The sequence below is a fragment of the Chlamydotis macqueenii genome, chromosome 14 (genome assembly GCF_036417535.1).
Source record: "Chlamydotis macqueenii isolate bChlMac1 chromosome 14, bChlMac1.mat, whole genome shotgun sequence".
Classification (NCBI taxonomy): Eukaryota; Metazoa; Chordata; class Aves; order Otidiformes; family Otididae; genus Chlamydotis; species Chlamydotis macqueenii.
In genome coordinates, this window is record NC_141569.1 from 12,449,335 (window position 1) to 12,472,738 (window position 23,404).

General features: G+C 44.3%; 2 protein-coding genes across 2 annotated transcripts in view; both read left to right on the top strand.

Annotated features, from left to right (window-relative positions):
- The first annotated feature begins 61 nt into the window (after positions 1 to 61).
- On the top strand, positions 62 to 8,520 carry SOX30 (SRY-box transcription factor 30). Its single transcript, XM_010126051.2, has 5 exons — positions 62 to 752; positions 1,995 to 2,234; positions 3,595 to 3,774; positions 5,673 to 6,165; positions 8,160 to 8,520. The coding sequence occupies exons 1-5, from the start codon at positions 62 to 64 to the stop codon at positions 8,518 to 8,520; spliced, it is 1,965 nt and encodes a 654-aa protein (XP_010124353.2).
- Positions 8,521 to 15,226: 6,706 nt separating this feature from the next.
- Positions 15,227 to 23,404, top strand: part of ADAM19 (ADAM metallopeptidase domain 19) — a 33,521-nt gene continuing 25,343 nt past the window's right edge. Inside the window, exons 1-2 of the mRNA XM_086759240.1 lie at positions 15,227 to 15,712; positions 18,273 to 18,343. Coding sequence (XP_086615366.1) covers positions 15,227 to 15,712; positions 18,273 to 18,343 — 557 coding nt within the window. The remainder of the gene's footprint in view (positions 15,713 to 18,272; positions 18,344 to 23,404) is intronic.

Here is a 23,404-nt window from a genome sequence, read left to right on the forward strand (position 1 = left end):
GCGGGCGTTGGCGCAACGGCCGCGGGCGACAAACGGTCGCGGCGGGATGGAGCTGGGGGCGATGGAGCGGCCGCTCAGCTCCGGGGCTGCCTCGGAGCCGCCTCCGCTCCCCCGCCGCCCCCCGCCGCCCCCCGCGCTGGGGGAGGCCGAGGGCCCCCTCAGGGTGCTGCACATCAAAGTCGAGGAGCCCGAGCCGCAGGAGGGAGATGGCTGGGCCTGCAGCGGGGGCAGCAGGGAATCGGGGAGCGAGTTCGGGCTCTCCTTAGCTCCGTGGGGGGGTAAAGAGGCGGCCCTCGGCGCCATCAAGAGAGAAAGGGACCATGAAAGGGGCAGCGGAGAAATCCAGACCGAGATGAAGGTGTTGGAGAAGAGGGGGAAGGAGCCCTGGAAAGGAGCTGCTGTCAAAGTGGAGCCGCCTGAGGTGGCCTTTGAGGCCTGCGGGGTGAAGGTGGAAAAGGAGGATGCCCCAGTTGGCTCCCTGTGCGGGCCTGCTCACCCCAGCACCAATGGCCACACGGCGCAGTGGTGTGAGGGGTTTGGGATCCTCCCTGAAGATCTGAAGATCCCAGTTGTGTTTCACTCCTTGCCTCCTGGGACCTGCATACAGATCCAAGGCCCGCTGCCTCCAGAGGCGATCCATGTCGCTCAAGTGCCGGTGAAACCAGTGCCGCTTAAAATGCAGTCTTTACTGGAGCCTTCAGTAAAGATTGAAACAAAAAATGTTCCCCTCACAGTACTGCCCTCCGATTCAGGTATTATGTTAAGAGAGCTTGCAAGGGTTCAGTAAGTAGCACACAGCTGACAGGTTATCAGCAGGACGCAAGTGAAGGGTCATGTTAGAAAACCATCCCCTTGAATAGACTGGAGTTTGTACAATGCTCTTCTTCAGCCTAAGACGTAAACATACGAGAGCACAGAGTTCTCTAGTGGTTTGTTAAAATCAATGCAGTTTTGTCCACTTGCTCTCTGACTACATTAAGCCCTTTAGAACAGTGTTCAGAATTGCATTGAGTTGTGATTGCAAGTTTGAAGTCAGGTATCTGTCTGATTTTTAAAGCTATGAAGCATTCATACACCTGCAAGAAAATGTGGGCATCTTAAATGAGGAACATTTTGAAACGTCTGGATTAGAAGCTTACTTTTATTTTGAAAGATATCTAGGCTTTCAAAATTGATGACTTAAAGTAGGGTCTTAATGACTAGAAGACTTTTGCCCTTTATTGATAATGTGACAGAGCTCATTTCTAAGCCTTTTTTTTTTTCAGAGAGGAAATTGCTTCCTCAGGGATTAGTTGTGAGGGGTCTGGGGGCTGATGATGTCACCAGCTCAATTTAAGTGCAGTCTGTGTTTACAAAGAGCCAAAGCTGGGTGTCATGTAACAGTCATTTGGTAACACAGGTTCCTCTAGCAAAATGAGTGTCCAAATCTGAGAAAAGAATGAGAGAGGAAAAAAAACCAAACCTAACCAGAAACCCAGAACAGCAACAACCTCAGCTGAGAAGCCAGGTACTGCACAGGTGTGGGACTGAACTGCCATACCATCATTGGATCTGGTCGCTGCTTTGTTAGGGCTTTGGATATATGGTTCTGGTGGTGACGACAAATTTGCAGTGATAATGGTCTACGCTATGCGATATTTAGTTTATACATTGGTAAGTTTAAAAATTCATAAGAAAACAATCTAGCCAAATGAAATCCAAACCAGTATGTTAGCAATCCCATATGTTTCTTTCTTTATTTTTTTTTTAATAATATGTAACAAAAGCCGAGTAAATTATTCCTTATGCCCTGATCCAGTGGTTAGTGCAGGATATTCCCTTAGCCTTAGTTATTTTTCTAGGAACTCTCCAAATGTGCATCAAGTTTCATGTGTTCCAAAGCTCTAGTGATTCTTTTGACTGTTGCCAAATATCCTCTTGACATACTATTGAACGTAACCCGTATTGCATCCGTTGCCTGGAAGCTGATCATCTTTCCTCGTTTTGTTGCGTAGGTATGCCAGATGCTCCATTTAGCAAGGACAAAAGTGGCCATATAAAGCGTCCAATGAACGCATTTATGGTGTGGGCTAGGATTCATCGGCCTGCCCTAGCGAAAGCCAACCCAGCTGCCAATAATACAGAAATCAGTGTTCAGCTTGGATTGGAGTGGAGCAAGCTGACTGAAGAGCAGAAGCAGCCCTATTATGAAGAAGCTCAGAAAATAAAACAAAGGCACAGAGAGGAATTTCCTGGTAAACATATATTCATTTACCTGAATGCTTTAGAAGTGCAAGAATTTTTGAAAAATAGATTTCTTTCATTAAAGCAAGTAACAGAACTAGAAAAAAAAAATACAAACATTTCAAACACACAGTCCTTCTTTCATCTTTTTAGTGCCTGAAAGCATATTAACTTTTAAAGCATCCAAAATTATGTTTCATCCTTCATAGCCTCTAATGTTTTATGGTCTTAGACCATCACAGCTACAGCATCTCTTCTGAATGCTTTAGTAGTCTAATGGCCAAATACTGAGCTTATTGTGAACAGATCTGCTGCATCATTTTACATGCTTCAGAGAGAGCTGCCCAGGTGGCCTGTGGTGACACAGTATCCATTCCTTAACAGCAGGAAAGGGAAATGCCACAGGAAGCACAAATGGCATTGTGTTCTGTGGGATTCTTCAATGTGTAGACTTGGGATTCCCAGATAACGGTGTGGAAGATGTTGTTTCTCGTCCTTTTTTTCAAAAGGGTTAAAAATTTGTACCCTTAACAAATTCATTTCTCCATAACACTGCAGCTTAATAAAACTGAACGTAAGTACTTTGAGCACTCTTTTTAAAAGCTGTTGAGATACCAGATGTCATGATCCTTTCTCTCTGCTGTCATAATCCTGCTAGTTCATGATTATGGCTAATCCTGGTAGAAAAGATCTGACTCATCTGTCATAAACAAGCAAAAGATAAGAGCAGTACTCTCCCTACATCTCTCCTTGCACCATTAAAAAAAAAAAAAAAAAAGCAGCAGCTTCTTTAAAGTAGCATTAAGAGTTAGCCTGTGTAAGAAACTGAGCTGCTCAGTGTAAATTCATAACATCTACATCTGTTAGCGTTTGGTTAATGTTGTAAGTCAAAGGCAAATGTACTCCAAAATCTATCCAGGATTCCTAGTGGGTCATATTTTCCTTTGTCTCTTGTAACCTGCAGGTGAGACTTAAGGGGTTAAGGAAACAATCAGGAAAGATCCACATTTTGAATACAGCCATGGTTTTCTTCCACACTGAAAGCCCATGGTACAGTGCCATGTTCTCCTTAACATGCCTTCCTCAGCTGTGCCATGTCACTCCCCACTCTTCTCTATTTCTTTGTCTCAAAAACAGTTACGATGCAGTAACATAAAAACAATGCCCAAATATGTCCACTTTATTTTCACCTCTGATAAAATGCCCCATTTGCTAGCTCACTGAAACAAATGGAGTTTTGCCATTGACTACAGGAGCAGTTTTTGGACTAATCTTTTTTAGATACTTCAGAATTACAAGTCTCATAGCTTTACATAATGTATGAGACCATGCCAAAAATTGGATGTCTGCATCTTTTTTCATCTCTGACAGGTTGGGTTTATCAACCACGACCAAGCAAAAGGAAGCGTTTTCCACTGCCTGTCTCTGCTGTATTTTCCAGTGCTTCTCAGAGTATCATCACTACAAATCCAGCTGGCATTTGTCCCTTCCCGTCACCTGGTTACTCTGTTGTCATCCCCAATGTTAAGAACAATATCGGACATCCAGTCTGTGAGTTTTCAGTAGTGAATTATTTTAAAAATTCTGAATTTACCTATTGTAGTAAAAGTTATACATATGGTAGTGTAGATAAAACAATTTCTCAGTCTTTCTTGACACTACTGTTTCTGTCAGTCCTCCTTTGCACTGCACCTCTGCACTGTTTCCTCAGCCTCTTAAATTCTTCTGGCTGCTTATCCATTGCTCACAGATCCCTGCTATTGTCTTTGTAGCTCCTGGTTACCTCCTGCTGCCTCTTGGTCTTTTTGGATTTCTATTACTCAGCACTTGCTTCCTGTTAAGCTACAGCTGTTCCTTCTCCTTGTTCTGTCTCCACCTCACATATATCGACAGCTCTTACTACACTAGTGCTCAAGCCTGCTCTACCAAGGCTGAAAAAGCTCCTTAGCTTAGTCCACAGCACCTCCATGCTGATGTTAGTGTTCCTTGGTAGTGAGGGCACCATTGCTCTAGAGCAAATGCTCAGCAACTTAGACTGCTTACAAGAAACAGCAGACAGAATTGCCTCATCAGAAAGGAAGTTAGTAGGGTGTTAATAAGGTTTGTGCTGCATTATTAAAGCAGTCACTAAATCTGAAGCAGAAATTTTTCATTTGCACATTTTCCATTAACAGTTACTTAGCTATCTATGCCCACCTGGCATGGCTGTATACGTAGCTGTTACAAACTTGCACATGCCCACAGTTTGAGCATACATAGCTCGGCTTTTATGCAAACAAATAAATAGTTACAGAAGGAATACATTAAAAAAGTTGCACCTAACCGGGAAGGATCCTCCTTTTTATAAGAAGTCAGTATGGGCAGTGAAATAGGTTGTAGCATGAAAGCCCACAGGCAACTATAATGGCTGACCTGCATATTTTGTGTTGAAAGAGCTCTTGTCAGTGCATGGGCAGTGGATTTCAACAACAAATAGCTCAGACTCAGGCAATGGCATTTTTCTCTTTAAGTGTACTGACAAGGGCTGCTATCTTTCTAATGAGGCAAGAAAATAAAATGCCTGTTTATGCTGTGTGGTGATATTGAGAGATGTAAAAGCGAGCCCTCAGCTTTGTTCTGGTGAAGTTCTGAGTTAGCGATGTGATCCTTTCTCAAATCCTTCTGTAAATTTGACTGAACAAAGTATTTTTTTTGTTTTCTTACCCTAGTATATTTTATAATGTTCTGTTGTCCTCAGATGCTACTGTTTCATTCCAGAGTTTACTGTCCTATTGACTATCCTATTTTTTACTATCGCTTTTAAGTCCTGTTGACTCAGAATTTAGACTCTTAGACTAGGTAGTGGGGTTTGAAAGATTTATGCAATGTATTTGGAAATCTTCCTGTATAAAGGCAGCCCTGCTGACATGACACGTGATTTGAAAGTGTACATTCAAACGTATATTCTGTAAAATATTTCAAAGTTAAATTGGCTGGCCGGTAGGTTCTTTGGTGAAACAAATAAGAAAACATATTGGAGAGCAGGGTGTTTTACTGTTGTTTCTGCTCTTCATGGCTGCTTTAGCATCACACAGATTTATAAATTTAGCTCTCTCTAACTCTGCTAGTAGACTTGGGAGGTCTTCTGAGCTTCAGGCACTACATGCATGCTCCAGCCCCATTCTGTGGCCATATCAGGACAAGACACAGTACTCACCAGCCTCACAACCTCAACACTTACTAGCCAATTCCTTCTTCTTTCACCCTTGGGTTTCTGTAAAAGGAAGCTTGAATGTGTGGGCTCCAAACCCATCTGTCAGAACACATGTAGGCTAAGTAATGTATGACTATGAGTTGCATGGAAGTCATGCCTGAAATGGTTCTGGCTCTGGCTGTGGTTTGCTATGCTGCTGTTTATGAAATCTCTTCCTCTATTCATATCTGATAAATAACTGTTCTGTTTCCTAAAGGTGAAGCTCCTTCTGCCATCCGTCTGCCAGCTTCTTCCATTCAACATGCTGGTCCAATTACTCTTTTCCAGACTGCTAGTGCAAGCACCACAACAGTGGCTGTTCCAGCTCCAGCCCTGCCCCTGCACCCTCTAATTGCACCACAGCACTTTGCTGAACCTGCTGAGACAGAAGCTCTTGATGTATCATCTGGGCTCAATTGCTCTCTGAAAAGATCTACACCACTTCTCATTGAGAGCTTCAGCAGAAACCCAAGTAACATAACCAACGCTAATGGCAGATTTTCTGTCTCTAACAGTGAGCCCCCAAAGGAGTACCCAGCGGTTTCTATTTTCCCTAGAGGTGTACCTCTTCCCCAACCTCCCCCTTTTCTTCACTCACATGTCTATGAGTCTCTTTCCATTGGCCAGCCAGCCAGTCTGTTTGGAGTGCCTCCTCAGTTTTCATTTCACCAGCCTTACTTTGTACCTGGACCTCACTGTTTCCCCTCAAGGTAATGAAACTCTTTATTTCAATACCAATAAGAACAAATGCTAAAAGGCAGAGTCTTTTGACTTACAGAAAGCAGCTGGAGTATTCAGAAGGAAAGGTGCTCTTACCTTCCTAGAGCTCACGTGTGATGGGACCTGCTGGCCTGAGCCTGCTCATAATATATGCCCAGTTATTGAAGGCTCCATGGTACTATTGCAGTAATTGGCACTCCCAAGCCCTCAGTAAACAGAACCCTCTTCCCTCCACTTCATGCATGTAACAGCAGTTGATTCTACAGAAAAGCATTAAGTAGAGATAATGTAAATATATTGTGAAAATGATCAGATAGAATTAAAGTAGGCATGTGAGATGTCTCCTGGGTACTATGGTTGCAGCTGTCCTAACTATCGATATTGCTGACATCCAGTCTGGCGGGAAATGTCTTCAGAATTCTTATGTAAATAGTAATTCCTGGTTTTTCCTTTGCAGTCTCTGGGCAGTCAATCAGAGATCACCTAATCAAAGAATTTACAGGCTAACACATGTAATATCCCATGGGCACACACAGAAAGCCCCAGTGCCCTCCCAGCAGCAGGTATGCTGCTCATACGCAAGAAGGCTGATGGCCTCCTGATGCTTATTCTTTGCGAGGCATCATTTTTCTTTTGTGACTGTGCAATATCAAACATAAGAAATTATTATGACTATTAGACTTAAATTCCACCCGTTCATACACTGCTCATTCCTACTAATAGCAACAACCTGTATGTTCCTATGGCAATAAGACTGCCTGGTCATAAATTAAGGCTGATGAGGACCCATCAAACTCAAAAGAACTTTATGAATTGATAAGTGCAATACAAGACATTTCTATTTTTGAGGTCCTTTAAAGAAACACAGGATATATATTCCCAAAATTGCTAAAGGTAAACTTTGCTTAGCCCATGGTCTCTGAAATTGGACAGTTTTGTGAGGCCTCTGAGGGAGAGGAGTGTTCTTGTACCATAAAAGACTGTTCTGAATTCACCTATTAATGGACTTCTGAAGGCTGCCGGCTTTGCTAACGCCAGGATCTTTCTAACATAATGATTTATAAGTTCACATTCCTATAAACTAATTTCTTATATACAAGAAGAATAATTTCTGAGTGGCACTGACACAGCAAATGTATGTGTGCAGATTTATGCACTAAAATTTAAATGTTAGATTGGAAAGAGGAATAGTCTCCTTGAAACCTCAATAGACATTGTATCAATGTCTTTATAATGTCTGCACTGTAGAGCTCTATTACTTCTTCATATACTTTGTTTTCTTAACAATGTAGCGAATTTCTGTTACACTGTGTAAATTAAAATACGTGTGTCATTCTGCATCAGAATAGAAATTCAGACTTCTGACACTGGAGGAATACAGTTAGATTTGGTATAGTAACTTCCTGCAATTAACTATGTGGTTGTTTTTTACAAAATTATCACTGTACATTCTTTAAATTGTAACATTGACAACCACATATTGGGCACAAGGATCCTGTGTCAGTCCTCCTGTTTAATAAACATGTGCCAAATGCAAGAGTTCACTCAAAATATATAAGAGCATTTTACCCCAGCTCTGTCACAAATTTTGGCACATAGAAATAACACTAACTAACTTTTGATGCTTTGCTTTGCTATTCTGAGTATGTCAGTTAACATACTGCAGGCTCATCAGATGCTGGTTTATCCATGATATTATTTCATTGATAAATACAATGTGTTTTGTATTTGTTTTCAAAGCAATATCATGCATGCATCTAGCATGAAGAGGTGCATGTGCACAGATATAGAATCTGTGCTGACTCTTATTATGGCCCCAGTGTTTAAATTAGGCATGGTTTTAAAGTATGTGTACTTTGAATGTTTCAACAGGATAAGCTGACTAGTGCAGAACATTAGTGTCAGTCTGTTTTTCTTACCTGAATGGAAGTCCAGGCAATCTGCATTTCTGAAAGCCAACTTTCAATCATCTCTTTCGTTGCAGCACATGCCCATTCAGCCAACCTCCATTTGGCTTTGGGAATTTCTCCAGCTCAGTGCCTGAATGCTTTGGCTTTTATGAAGATAGGTACCAAAGGCAGGAGGTGATGTTTTCAGCTCTGGACGGAGACCATTCTTTCAAGCAAAACCCAGGAGAAAGTACACGTGAGGACCACTGCAGCTCTGAGAGCCTTGAAGCAGAGTCCTGTCACAACAGCTGCAAGGAGGAGCAGTGTTTAAGCCCCCTACCACAGCTGGATGTTGGAGCGTTGGAGGAGGTTTTGTCAGCTGCCCCATCTACTCCCTCCGGCATCCAGCTAGTGAACATAACTGACAGCGACGAGGAAGAAGTAAAATTGTTGTGAGAATTGTAATTTAAAAAACAAATTGTAATCTAGAGAAATATTATAGAATGGGAAAGAAATATTTTCCTCAACACTGTCTTTTCAGTCAGTGTGTTCAACAGAAATCCTATGTAGCTTGAGCAAGCTGTACAGGTCATTTTGAAGGGTCTGATGATCTGTTTGTGTTCTGAGAGATCACATACAGATCTGGGGAGGTCAAAAGCCTCTGAGTTTCACCTGCTTCATCAGGGCATTTTTTGAGCTCTGGCTCAGGAAAGCACTTACACAGGAATTCAGCTCTAAGCGTGTGATAATGTGCTTTCCCGAGGACAGATGTGTTTAAGCACATCCTTTCAATGCCAAAATAGGCATCTTGATGGTATTTGCCATGATTTTGTAGGTTTTACTTTAAGAGTTTTAGCAAGTGAAATAATTCTGGTTTATGACTGTAACGTAATCCTTGCTGCAGCAAAATATTATAAGGCCTGGAGAGTGAAGTCAAGAATGGTTCTGCAATGCTTTATATTTTTCCTTTGATGAGACAGTTTTAAGTTTAATTTGGTTAATTTTAACTGTAGTCTGTATTTGTGGCACAGTTGCTATATAACACACTGAAAATTTAGATCAGTTTCAGTAATATCTTGGTCTGCAACCAGTTCCATTAATAAAAATTGGATTGTCCAGAAGGTGTGGTGAGGCATGGTAGCACCTAGTGAGAGGAAAAAGGATGGGATCTGGCCCTGTGACTTACACTAGCGGGCTGTGGCTTGATCCCTGAGTGTAGTTAGTACTGTAAAGAATTCTCCAGAGAATACCAAATTCTCTGAAGAATATCAAAGGCTTTTAACAGAGAGAGTATCTGTGCTGAGCTCAGGGAGTATTGAAATTCAAAATTTTTGGGCCAAAATTTGTAATTTATGTTACTAACTTTTTTTTTTCTTCCTTGCTTGGTAGAATAGATGGTCATTTTCGTCAGGGAATCCTGTTATTTCATTGTTGTTGTATTTGAATAAACTCACTTGAACAATATATCCCTAGTGCTTCATTTTAAGCCATGGAGATTGAACTGAGTGGCGACAAGTAAATAATAATTCATGTAATTCACAGACTTGCTGTGCATCTAAGCTGCACATGCCTAGACGGATGAGCTGAAGTCACTTTTTCAGACAATGTGGGCTCCTAATACTAGTGTGTTTATCTCTGTGTGTGTGTATTTATATTTCTAATTATTTAAGTCCAGCTACTACAGAAATATAGGAAGAGCTGAAAGCCGTGGATGGAGAAGTCCATCCATGCTGGGCTGCCAGAGGATGCTAAGGAATGACTCAGAGGAAGCTACCTTGACCATCTCATATAGGACATCCTGTGTCTTATGGGTTATCACTCTGGATCTGTTGGACCCCAAGCGTCCTGTCAAACCTGAGGTTTAGGCCCCCTATATCCATTGAGACTGCATTTAAAGACAGGTACTGATTAAGTGTTCATACTCCTCAAAAGCTAGTACTAAGTCAGTGTAGAGTAGAAATCCTCTGGGTTCTTTGCATTTTAACTTTTCAGTCTTACATCAACATTTTCATGCCCTTCTGCTTCTGTGGGCTCCTAATTAAATTTTCCAAGTCCAAGATCAAAACTTCTCATTTGAGAACTACTGAATTTTGTAGTTAAAGAACACAAAAGCATGAAGCTCAACAAGACCCAGTGCGAGGTCCTGCACATGGGTCAGGGCAATCCCAGCACAAATACAGGCTGGGCGGAGGATGGATTGAGAGCAGCCATGAGGAGAAGGACTTGGGTGTGCTGGTGGATGAGAAGCTCAACACAAGCCAGCAACGTGCGCTTGCAGCCCAGAAAGCCAATGGCATCCTGGGCTTCATCAAAAGCAGCATGGCCAGCAGGTTGAGGGAGGTGATTTTCCCCCTGTACTATGCTCTGATGAGACCCCACCTGCAGTACTGCATCCAGCTCTGGAGCCTTGATCTGGTTGAAGATGTCCCTGCTCCTTGCAGGGGTTTGGACTGGATGGGCTTGAGAGGTCCCTTCCAACCCAAACCATTCTGTGATTCTATGAGGAAATCCTGTCTAACCCTCCACATTGCAACTGTGTTGTAAACAGCCCCATGCTCCCACTGCATCTGCAGTGCAGATGAATCATTAAGAGGAAAGTCTTATAAATAGTAGAAAATGCCTGTTCGTTTCTAAATTGTCTTCTCAAGTTGAAAGTTGATCTGGCCTGCAGGAATGCACGTGGGCAAATGTACTATTTCCTACACAAGTATGTTTCGGGGTATAAAACAGCTGTTTGTGGGATTATTCTCTAGATCTAACTTTCCTCTTCTCCCATTTTTCTTTTTATACACTATGGAGTAAGATATAAGACATATTTCAGTGCACCAGGATCTAGAATGGTTGCTTGCCATGAATAATACAAATTTACTTCTTCCTATATGGAGGTGTCCCACGGTGTTTGAAAGGAGCCTCAGAGCTGCTCGGTTGTACCCTGTGCTTGTTCTGAGCCCTGTGCTGATAGCTCGGAGTGAGCTTCAGTGAGTTGAGGGATTTGGCATTTGCTGCACAGCATCCACCTGCTGATGGGACCTTTGCTGTTCGTATGGGAAAACACAGTATTATTCCCTCAGGAGATATCTCTTCTGTTTAATATCACTAAGGCCAGAAGAAGAGAAAACTGAGGTCTAACACATCCTGGATGTATTAATGGGAAACAAAATGTAGGGCTGATCCCTCCTTCTGTTCCAGCTAGAGCTGAAGTCACGAATCAGTCGTAGGGGATCTGTGTCTGCAGGACTACGGCATTGAACCCAGCCCTCAGCTGAGCTCTCTTGAAGACTATTGTGTCTTGTCTACAACAGAAGTGAAAATCATATGAATAACCCATCCAAACCTGGCTTCCTCTGGCTCATTCCTTAGCATGCTCTGGCAGCCCCATGTGGGGTAATTCTCTTGTGACAGCAGAGGTTATTAGCTCCTGTTTCTAGGTCATTTTTAGCCTACCTTTGAACCTGTCTCCTGAATGAAGATTCCTGAAGTGCCAACTACCTGTGCTATTATTTTTCCCCTTGAAACCCGTGAAGTGGGTCACAGGCAGGGCCAGTCCCTCAGGGAGCATGTGCCCTTCTGCAGGCCTGCTTCATGGCAGGGCAGAGGGTACTGGAGACATGAGAGAGACATATTCTACCCTCTTATAAGATAGTTATTTTCTTCTCTCTCAGCTGTTTACCTTAATCTAAACTAAAAATCACCTTGCATGTTTCGAGCTTGAAAAACAAATCAGTTGCAGATTTTCCAAAGTTTGTATTCCTCCTGCTGCTGTAAAAATCTAAAGACATTTAGTGGTGCTCTCAGCTGCATCTCTGCCTGTGGCTATCCACTTGCAGAGACAACTTTCTTCTCCAAAGTTCCCTGGCAGTTTTGTGGATTTGATGTTATTAAAAGCCCTTGTGCCATTACAGCTGTTCCTCTTCTTTTGTGATAATAAACTACTTATAATCACTGTTGTGTTGGAGAAGTTTGCAGGCAGCTCGGAGAGGACTACAGTGCTTTCCATGGACAAACAGAGTTACAAAGATGCAGCATGTCTGCATTTACAGTCTTCTACCATGAAGTTCACTTGCCTGGAGGAATGAAGCAAAAGTAGCAGTAGTGACCCACCCTTTATAAAAAGCATACACAGTGCTTTGATGCTATTTCACTAACGGCACATTGGGACAAGCCCTTGTCTCGTACTGATCATCTTACAGCGCTTCTCCCTCTTTGCCAGGACAGCTGCTCAAGGGCTCTTCCAAGTATTCCTGCTGTCCTACATGAGTGATGGAAAACCAAAGCTAAACAGAAGATCCTGGATTGGCTGAAGCTGTTCTCAACTGTTGAGACTCAGAATAATCAAGTTTGCTGTTAAACCACCAGTTCCCTTCACAGATTCACAGCCTTCCTCCTTTGATCATTTCAAGCGATCCGAAGGAGAAAAATGTTTGGAAAAATGGAAGATTTCACATTCCACTCAAGTCAGCCAAAGACATAAAATGTCTTTCATCAGTGCGAGTGTCTGCAATGCAGAGGTTAGGCAGGACAAAAAGTCTTCTATCTTCTTCTAAGACTTTGATTCTTGGTAACATTTTCTCCGGTGTCAGCAGGAGGCTTTTCAGAGCAGTTTGTTCAAGAACCTTTCCCATTTCTGAAGAGAGAGTTCCAATGAAATATTGCTGAGCTTTCAGTCTGGTACATGTCCAAGTCATTCTCTGCATAGGTCTGTTTCTTGAACAGGCATCCTCCTAATTTACCATGAACATAATGGGAGAATCCTCATCTTTCGCTTTCCAGCTACCAAGAATAGTGTTAAACCATCTTGCAAGCTGTCGAGTAAGTGCAGAAACCCCACTGCAAAAGTATTCCCATCAGCTTTGCCCTGGGGAAACCGAAACACCTAATTTTCAAACTTCCCTAAGGACGGCATGCACCGACCCTTGCTCCGCGTGTTGCACGGAGGCTGCTGCTAATAGGTATGTCCGTCCCTTGATCACAAGGGATGCGATAGATAAGGGAACAGAGCACAGACTTCCAAATTCCTGGCTGATACTTTTAATCAGACCCTGGAGGAAATGAGTCTGAGTCTGTGTAATTCTTAGATAACCAAAAAGCCTGACTTTGGTCTGTGAATCAGGCAAATGTCCCATTGACTTCAGTAAGAGCTTTTTCTTTTTGAAGAGATGGGCACAGGCAGGATCTGACTCATCTTGTGCCAGAGGCAGGTAGCATTACGGCATCTCAGCACTGTGAGTAAGGCAGAATACCCTGAATCTTTCCATGCAACAATGTCTCAGCAGTGTAAGTGATATATCATATATATATATATATAGCGTAAACTATATATAACAACTGAGCAGTCTGTGGCTATATTTTTATAGAGGGAATTTCTGGTGATTATAAATTAAGATATCAATTCTCATATTACCGAGATCCAAAGATAAAAATATCACTATGTAACAAATGCAAATATAGCACGGTTTCATTTTTATGATACCTCAATACTGACAAAAAGCACAAGCAAATCATTATTGGCCTAAGTATTTTAACAATCTTAAAATAAGGCTCTTTTTATTCCATTTTATGCCTTTTTTGAGCTGATCTTCTTTTAGAGAAATATATGGAGCAGTTCCTGTGAAGATTTGTTGTACTGAGAAGATTTATGACAGTCTTTCAGTGCAAATGTACATGTTCCTCATCAAAGCTTTTTTTTTTCCCTTTGGATAGACAGAAATTTTATGCAGGGATGAAAGCAGAATAGCTAAATTCGTGTCTAAATTTCACTTGCATTTTTACTTATTTATAATAAAAGCATCAACAATAGTGCCATTGTTTTATTCTATATTATAGGCAGCTATAAATAAAGGGGAGAGTTCACCAAAAAATCAAGGTTTCCCTTCAAGATACTCCATATGACTAGAAAAGAGCTGAAATCTGGTCCTTGGATTTTTGCTCTGGGAAATAACATGATTTTGTAGTGTGATTAAAATTTGTGACCTGCCTGTGGGTCTGCTAAAACATCATTTATAGCCTGCTTACCCTGATGATCCCCTCTACGTGTCCCCTAGTTGTCCTGGCTTTCTTCTGCCAGGGTGATATCAGGATAAATAAACCTCTGGACAAAACCATTACTATTATCTAGCAAACCTTTACTCTAAATGGATTATTAATTTCCTGTTGGCCTGATTTACCCAATTTTACACTCTGAAATGTAGCCAGGTACAAATTCTCCCAATTTCTTATGTTGGTTTCCTGGTGGTTCACCCACACAGGCACTTTAAGTATAGAGATGAATGGAAAGCGTTGTATGGATAACGCGGATCAATGGCTGTCTGAAGAGTATGACTAAGAGGTAATGCCTTTCCTTGCCACTCTGAGCCAACCCCATAAAAATGCACATCAGTGCAGCCTCACAGCCTTGCTAATGTGGCTGCTGCAGTTGAGCTGGCTGGGAGTCACAGCAGAAATAATCCGACATAAGGGAAAGCAGTTGCTTTTCATGGACTCACCATGCGCAAAGAGCATCTGCAGAACCTAATTTGTGCTCTCCTCTCCTGGTGCGACCCTGAGCCAGACTGGCCAACTCAGCAGCGAAGCATTGTGTCTGGGGGTCCTCCAGGTCATCCCCCCGAAGGGCAGAGGACTAGCAAAGAGATCATGCACAGACCGGAACCCATGGGTTAGCCCTGAAGGATGCAGGAGAAGACAGGGATGTTCCTTTGGGAGCCTCGGGGGAGTGAGTGGATATCTCTGAAGGGGCTGTGAGCTGTGAGCGCTTCCGAGCCCTTCCCCAGCCCCAGCCCCTCCATCTGCCTTGAGGAGAGAGGTGGCGAACATCTTTTAGCTTCTGCCCTGTTATTTGGGCACAATGAATCTCAGCCTATATCCCTTCAGCCACCAAGGAGCAATGCATTTCCCAGGAGACGGGGAATTTAGGACACCTCTGGAAACGGTTGAGCCATGAAGGGTTTGGTAGAATTACAAGTAAATATAATAAATAAATAAACAACTGAAGCCATAGCATAGTCTCTTGGCAACGATTTGGCTGCTTCCCTTCAACAGATCTCTCCTCTTCGCTAGTTTTTGAGGCACAATACATTTCCGTGCTGGCAAAAGGGCTTGGGGGGGGGGGGGGGAGGTTTTGTAGGAGGAGCCCCAGGGAGGTGCTCAGGCTTCCCCTTGCCCCAGGATGCCGGGGGACAGCCCGGGACCCCAGCCCAGCACCACGCCCCAGCTCTTGCACCGGGGGTGCATCCCCGAGGTGCTGCCCGGAGCCGTGGAGGAAGAAGAGGAGGAGGAGACACCCCCCCGCCCAGGAGGGGGCTGCAGGGGCCGGTGGTGGGAGGAGAAAGCCGCGCCGGGCGGTTTTATAACGGCGGAGCGGGCGCAGCAGCATCTCCTGCCCGGAGCCATGCGGGGCCGGGGGCTGCTCTGCGGCATCGCCCTCTCGCTGCTGCTGCAGCCGCCGCCCCGGGAGTGCGGGGGGCCTGGGAGTGCGGGGGGGGAAGCGCCGGCCGCCCCCCACCCGCTGCCTGCCGGAGCCCGTGGGGGATGGTGGAGGGGGGGTCTGAGCGGCCCCTCTGGTCCCTCCGCAGCGGGCGGGGCGGGCGCGGGGCTGCGGCCCGAGGCGGTGGTGCCGAGCTGGGGGGCCGCGGGCGACCCCGGCAGCGAGAAGGTAGGTCGCGCCCAGCGCTTCATTTCTGTTTTGTTTGCAAACCTCCGTATGGTTTCCAGGGGGAGGAAAGATGTCCCGGGTAATGCAGGACCTTGCAATCTGCGTTTTGTGTTTTTTTCTTTTTCTTTCTTTTTTTTTTTTTTTTTTTTGTTTCCCCAGCACGGGGAGCTGCTCCATCTCCCCCAGATCCCGCGAAGGGCTGGGCGAGGGGGCTGGAGCATCTCCTGGCGCCTTGCGTTCCCCCTGAGCAAAGGCTTGTGTGCCCTCTGCCAGGCTTCAGAACCTACACCAAGCCTACCAGATCCCTATGTCTGCAAAAGGAGAGGGGGGCGATACAAACGGTGGCATTCAGGGAGCAACGGAGTAGAGACATCTGCTTTAGGAGGAGATGAATCCCAGCTGTGAGGGTGCTTTGCTAAGAAAAGCCAGCCAGCAGCTCAGGTGTGTCTAACGGTGTCTTAAACACCATATTTACTGATAGCAGGTCTCGCCTCGCTTCTCTTCTGTGGACGGGTGAAGCGGTGGGTCAGTGAGGTGCAGCCGTTCTGAGAGCCGCTGGGGTGCCGGACTCAAACATCAATCACAAACTGCCGTTCAGCTTCCCAGCATCTGCATTGCCAAAATCAAGAAGTTATCAGTTGCATCAGCAAATGAAAGTGGAAAATCTAGATGGTGGTTGGTTGTTTTTTTTTTTTTTTTACGTTGTGAACCAAAAAAAAAGGGAAGCTGCAGCATTATAATACAGAAGAAGAATAATCATGACATCTCCCCAAGTCTTGTTGTTTTGGGGTTTATGAGCTCTCCATCAGATGAGACTTTCTAAAACTTTTAATTGTGCCATATGAAAAAAAATATAGTAACTCTCTCACGATCTTAATTCTCTTAAAAATGTTATTGCAGTGCTGCCTGGAAGTTTTGGTTCTCTCTATTATTGATAGTGGTACAAATACAGCTGGACAGCATTTCCCCTTATACAAATTTACTGGCTCTCTGGGGTCGTACTTGGTTTGTTTCAGGCAAGTTCCTGTTGGCTCTAAAACCAGCATTAGCAAAGCTTGCATACAGCTGGGATATTTCAGTTACACAACAACTGATGGACTCTGGAGTAGTGGGATTACTGAAGGAGAAGGGAAAGCGTTATTGGTCACAAGGATGTTTGCACAACCTTTGTGAAGAGGCCCCCAGACCCCCCAGTTATGGGCAAGGCAACCTCCATTGCTTCCATGTTAGCGAAACAAGAGACCTACCCTGAGACATACTAAGCACCTGTGATTCAGTAAACTATAGTCAACCCCTTGGAACTGGCCATTGTATATATTAAATATATTCGCTTGTTTTGCATCATCTGTGAGGGCCTGGTGCGATGGCCTGGAAGCTGAAGGAAAGGTGGGCAAAACCCAGAATACAGCTGGGAGCTGATGAAAGAAGTTTGTAACTGAGCTCAGAGTTGATGAAGTGGCACCTGACTTTGTCTCTGGGATGACAGATCTTTCCACAGAACATCCTATTCAGTCAGCCTTGCTTTATTTTTTTTTAAGTTGATCTGTTCTGCAACATTCTCTTTACAACACTGAATTAAAAAATAGTATGGGTTGATCATCACACCAGTTTTTTATTGGTGTTTTTTTTTTCTTCTCTCTTCCAGCGGAATAGAAAAGCCATTATCAAATGGGTTTTTTCTCTTCTGGGGAGTTAATTCATTAATTTATCTAATGAGGAAGTACTCGGACTCCCTTGCTGACCCTAGCTGGTGGTCCTGTGTTGAGGGAGGTAAAACTGGAGACCTCCAGAGGCCCTGCTAGTTGGTCCTCTAGAAAGCATATTCTGTACTCTCAGTGTCTCGAATAATTTTTTTTTTTTAATGTTGGTTTTGGTGTATGCATTTGCCATTGCACTAAGAAATCAGGGTCCTTTCTGTTAACACCAGTAGACCTAAACTAATCCAAGAGCAGCTATGTAGTACTATCTGAACAACAGCTAGAGCCTAAAGATGTCTAAGGGACCTCACTGTGTGCATTTTACTGGTGTTTTCTGGGAGTAAAGGAATTTTAGAAAATCTGTTTCAGAGGCATGATTCCTCTTGTCCTGAAATAGACTCCTAAAAATGCCATTTTCTGCTGTGACAATGAAAGCTTTGTTTAACTAGCTCGTATATTTGACTTGGAAACCTCTGGGCCAAGTTGGGATGTCCTGTGATGTGGTCCTGAGCATGGTGTACAGGAGAAGGGGGTGCAGCACATCCCTCCCACCCAGCTGCATGTCCAACTGCTCCAGCACCAGGACTTGCTGCCACATCTGAGCCCATCCTTCCCCCCTGAGACACCAGGGTCACTAGCTCAGGTGCAGCATCCCACCAATGTGCCTGGAGCTGGGAGGCACCGCAGCCCGTCCCTTCCCTTCCCCAGCACTCTAGGGCTGAAATGTTAAAGCCTTCTCCTGTGGAGGACGATGAGGGGTGGATTAAGGTCAGGTGCATTTGCAGAGGAACAATTTGTGTTTCTGGATGTGTTTGTAATTATAATGATGTATGAGTAATGGGCACTGTCTCTTTTGCACGCAGCATCCATTCAGAGCTGAAGTTAAGATAAAGGCAGAAGGCCAGGAGCTCATCTTGGAATTGGAGAAAAATGTGTAAGTGTGCTTGTGCTTTGCATTCTGACTTGTGGTCTCAGTGAAATAATGAATAAGGATTACAGTGAAGTAATGGGAAACAACAGGAAAGCCTCCACTGACTTCAGCAGGGTTTGGATAAAGACAGGATGAGGAAGTCTTTTTCTGTATTTCAAGGTTATTCCAGGTCTGAGTCCCCACTGATGTTAATCATCCATGCAGCGCAGACTGTAACAGCTTTGTCAGCAAAACACAGACAGTGACCTGGCCCTCACTGTGTAAAGTTATTTTTACATCATAGTTCTTACTACATTAACTAGAAAATGTTGCTGATATGAAGTGCGCTATTTACCCAGTGGCTCAGTGCTTTAAAGTCAGTGTGCCTCTAATGAGGATTTCATTTGCTGTGATCCAAAGAGGTCCTCCTCCGTTTTCTAGGAGAAACGATCTGACAGTTTCAATCCCATTAGTGCCCTTCATGCTAAAGCAGACTGAAAAAAATGCTTTTGCATTAACTGGAATGCAACCTCCTCTCAGGCGTGATATAGCAATGCTGTGTGATATCATAGGGTGTGATGTGTACTGAATTCAGCTGAAGCTGCAGGAGATAAAGGTAGGTAGGAGGATTCTGGTCTGGAGACTTCTTCCAGAGGCTGTCTGCCCAGTGAGTGCTTCTCCTCCAGTGGTGGAGCAAGAGCTGGAAATTCAGCTGCAAGAAGCTTGTCTTTGCTAAGCACTCCACTTGCACTGCTGATGTTTTATTAATTTTTTTAAGTGGGTATGAAGATTTATCTATGGAAACAGAACCAAATGTTTATCTGCTAGAACCAGTGGGGGTAATAACCTAGGAATAATGACCCTGGTTATATTTTAAATGTGTTATATGGACATCCCAACCACAGAGCTTGGGGGCTCAGCTTTCCTCCTGAAAGAGTGACGTGTCAGAAGATCTGATTAGTTCTGATGGCAGTGTATAAATCTAAATGATATTCAGGGTGTGTTGGACGAAAACCAGATTTTTCTTGGCACTGTCTCCAGCAAAGACTGAGATCTGATGACTCAGATGAAAGGTGAGTACATCCTACGAGGTGTTTCCCATAAGAGGCCACGTAAGCTACTGGGCGTTTCAGAGCTGCAAAAGCTGGACACATTTCCCAGGCTGTGATGCACCTGTGTAGAGCTAAACAGAAAGAGCTAGAAATTCTGTGTGTTTTGGCATCTCTCAGCTGGGAAAATAGACAAATGGTAGAAGAGACCAGATACCATAAGCACTGCTAACTCAGTCCTGTCTAATGAAGGAAAAATAGCCGCTGCTGACAACAGCGGTCAGCAGTGCCAGTCTCTGAACTCAACCTGGAAGCAGCGTAACTGCTGGAGGTCTCCTTCCTGGTGGAAGGACTGTCAGGTCTTGCATATTCTGCAATCACTACGCAAAGGTGAATTTGTTTCTAGCATGGTAGAGGCTGGCAAGAGCAAGGATCCTTGCTGAATTAATCCATTTGTGCTCCAAGCACGATGACATAACCTCCAGGTGCCTTGTGGAGTGGTGCTGTGCTATTTCCAGTGCAGGCAAACTCATTGCTGGTGTTAGTAAACAGAATTGTAATAATAGGAAGGTTTCTATTGTGTTTATTTCCTGAAATGCATTTTCGTTCATTGAGACAAATACACACAGGCTTAAGTGTGCACACACACTTCCACAGCGGATGAATCGCCTTACTGGGACTGATGAAATACAGCAAGTGGTTTGGAGTTTTTGTATTTTTATTTTCTGTGGAAAATGCAAGTGATTCATAGATAGCAGTGCTTCGCATTGGAATCTTGCCAGGCCTCAAGTCCTTGTTCAAGAAAGGTGATGGCACAATCCCAAAATGTAAGTCTGAACTTGATTAGGTGAGGGCCACCGCTTCTCAGAGACTTGCGAAGGTGCAGAAGTGATTTAGAGATGCTCAAATTAAAAGAGAAATGACGAAGCAAACAAAAACATGAAGTCCCTGGGAGCCCCGTGGGTGCTGTAATTATCAGCACCCAGCGAGCACTTCTAAGTGGAGGCAAACTGCTTCTCCTTGTCAAAGCAGGCAGCAAGGCAGCGTCCCGCCCGGCTCCTCGGGTTCCCAGCCTGGGATTGCTCCCCAGCACCCAGGAGCTCACCACTGCCATTGCTTGTCTTAGAGGGCAGCCTGAGGTTCTACCTGAGGTTTGGGGTACTGAGTAGTTGCAGCATCAGGGGCTTCTTCCCTGAAGGGTTTGTGGGGTGCTCAAACAGCAGGAGAGAAGGAAATCCCCCAAGTAGGAAGCGTCCCTTCAAAGCTGTCTGTAACCTGGCTGCTCCTGGTTTTGAGTTCATGTGAAAGTGAGTATAACAGAACTGCAACTTTAAGGAGGGTACTTTGTGGCTTTTAAATTCAAACTGAGCCCCAGAGTTCTGGGTCATTTAATTGATCCGGTTTAGAGAAGCCTCAGGAAACCAGTTTTGCTGCCGAGGCTGGTGCTGTGCTCCTGCTCTGTCCCCGGGTGCAGCACAGGGCTGTGAACGCGCCTGCCTGGCTCTTGTCATCCTCTCATAACCACGTCCCAGCCTCCTATCACTCAAAGAAAGCATGAAATGATTGGCATCGTCAGGGTCTGGCTGGGATATGATTTACCCCATGGTTCCCAAAGCCAGAAAGGAGGTTGCCAAGCTAGTGAAACTTGTAAGTGATGTTCTCGGTGGATTACGCAGCCTCGTTACACATTCACCACTCTCCTGATGGAGAGACAAAGCTGACAAGAATATGAACTTGTTTTGGAAGGGTAGTGAGGGGGAAAAAATATCATAATCTGTATGGCTGTGGTAGGGATGCACTTGCTTTGAAAGACACGTGCTGCGTTCAATATGTGGAAGAAATGTTCACGCCCCAGCCTGTGATTTCACATTCCATATGAAAAGGACATTGTGTTCAGAGACGTATAACGCAGAAATTATTGCGTATCTTTCTTCAGAACTGTGTACAACTCTGTGTTTTGCAATAAGCTCAGCACACATCTGAGTTTGGGCTTCATATATCTATGAATACAGTTATTGCATTACCAGTTAAGGTAATATTGCGTTATTTCTTGTTCAGGCATTTGATAAGAAGGCAGAACCACACTGTAGTTCCAAGCAGAGTTCATGACATTATTTAACATTTCTGAATACCGACAAAAGTATATCCCCCAAATGACTCAGACTTGTTTTAAGTGACTCAAAAGCATGTCCTGCAGCTGCAGGACTGGAAACCTCAAAGCTGCACAAACAACAAATATATGGAGAAATGCCTATAAAGCAGCTTTAAATTTGGCTGGGGCTTAAGAACGGAAGAATCTGAGTTGCAAACCTTGGATGAAAAGTGACTTTTTAAAAGGCAGTTGTTAATAAAGAGCAGCTTTGAGCCAAGCACGGAGAGGATGCTGAGACACTCTGAACATGTGTGGCAGCGCTGCTTGGTGCGAGCCTTTTCCTTCTGGTGAAGAGGAGAGCTCATATTTGAACAGCAGAAACCTGCATGGAATTTGTCTTCTCACTTGAGTGCAAGGAAAGTATCAACAAGACTTTACTTCCTCTTCTCCTCTTCCTCATGGGGAAGAGCAGGCTTGAGAAAGGCCCACGCAGCTGCAAGAGGCAGTGGAGGCTTCACCAGGAGAAGTCACCTTCTCCAGGTGGGACATCTCGCAGCATGGGACATTGCTCTGTGTTTTGTCTGCATATTTTGGCTGCTGCCCACAGCAGCCGTGATGGTGTGGGACACTTGGTGGCAGAGCCCCAGTGGAGATGTGCAGCAGTTGGCTGAGGACACTACAAAGAAAGCCCAAATCTCATCTGGTCTGACCTTGGGAGCCAGGAGCAATCCAGATAGTTATTTTTAGGCAACTGGATCTGATAAGGAGCAGTATAATTTCCAGTTTCTTCTGGCCCCACCTGGCTAGGCGACAAGCAGCCCTGTTGGATGCTCAGTGGTGCGATAAGAGATCTGTATGTCACTTGTATTTCACTGTTTCCTCCTTTTGCTGATTTCCAGGGCCTCTTCTACCAGCTGACTGAGGGAGAGGGGAGGTTGCTGCCTGCCTTCAAGCAGGAAGGATATATGAGATTGTTCCACTGATGGGCTACACATCATCAGTGCCTAACGGGCTTCCTGCACGGGGGGTAAGGGTTATGTATAGGAGGGAAATTGAGTTTATCCTGCTCTGCTGTCTCTTGGAGTCGTCAGAAAAACAGGGCTGGGACCTGAAAAGCTCTAGCTGCTTTTCAACCTCCTGATTCCCTTGGGATATTCAGTGATTTCCCTGTGTGGGGCAGGGAGGAAGAGATGAAAAAATGGAACCCTTTAAATCTTTTGCTCACTGACTCATTATCAGCCAGTTTCCCATTTATTTTATTTCCTTTTTCCTCTCCAGGCAACTTTTATGGTTCCCATAGGTAAGCGAAGGGGCTATGTGACAAATTTTGCCTGAGCCCTGTAACATGATTTAGACAGTGAATGTCATAGATGATGCGGATGGCAAAAGGGGATGGAGAGTCTTTAGCCTGTGATATTGTCCCAGGCCTTACGAATAGCTGGTTTGGTTCCACCTTAATACCTGGGAAGCTATTTTTTCCTTCCAAACTGCTGCTGTTCGCACGATAAATATATTCTGAGATATATCAGCAAAGGCTCTTGAGAAAGGCAACTTAAGAGCTCCAGGCTTCATCTGGATGATACTCACCCAGGAAAAAAAAGTTGGATTTCAGGGATTTAATGACGTGCCAGATTTTGACTGGAGGATTCCAGAGAAGTGAAATATCTAATTTCCCACTAGTGGGGATATGGAAAGCAGGCCTGCCTACTCCTGTTGTCGTGGGTCATGTGTTGATGGTGCTCAAGATGAGGTCACCTCTGGTTTGATAATGAATTCTGAATTTAGGGAACACTTAAGTGACTGGGAGGTAAGCAGTCAAATTCCCCTTCTTGGCCTACTTGGATCCTGTTGAAAGGCAATGGAGTGAGACCACAAATTGTAGATGGTAATCTGATGTCTAAACTTTCTTGGGAGAATCAGTTCCCTCCACCCCCAGATGCTGGC

Bases quoted from the DNA above. Each gene is read 5' to 3' on its own strand.
- SOX30 (XM_010126051.2), top strand. From the start codon at position 62: ATGGAGCGGCCGCTCAGCTCCGGGGCTGCCTCGGAGCCGCCTCCGCTC. The intron at 3,775-5,672 runs GTGAGTTTTCAG...TGTTTCCTAAAG, and splicing joins CAATATCGGACATCCAGTCT to GTGAAGCTCCTTCTGCCATC. The intron at 6,166-8,159 runs GTAATGAAACTC...CTTTCGTTGCAG, and splicing joins CCTCACTGTTTCCCCTCAAG to CACATGCCCATTCAGCCAAC.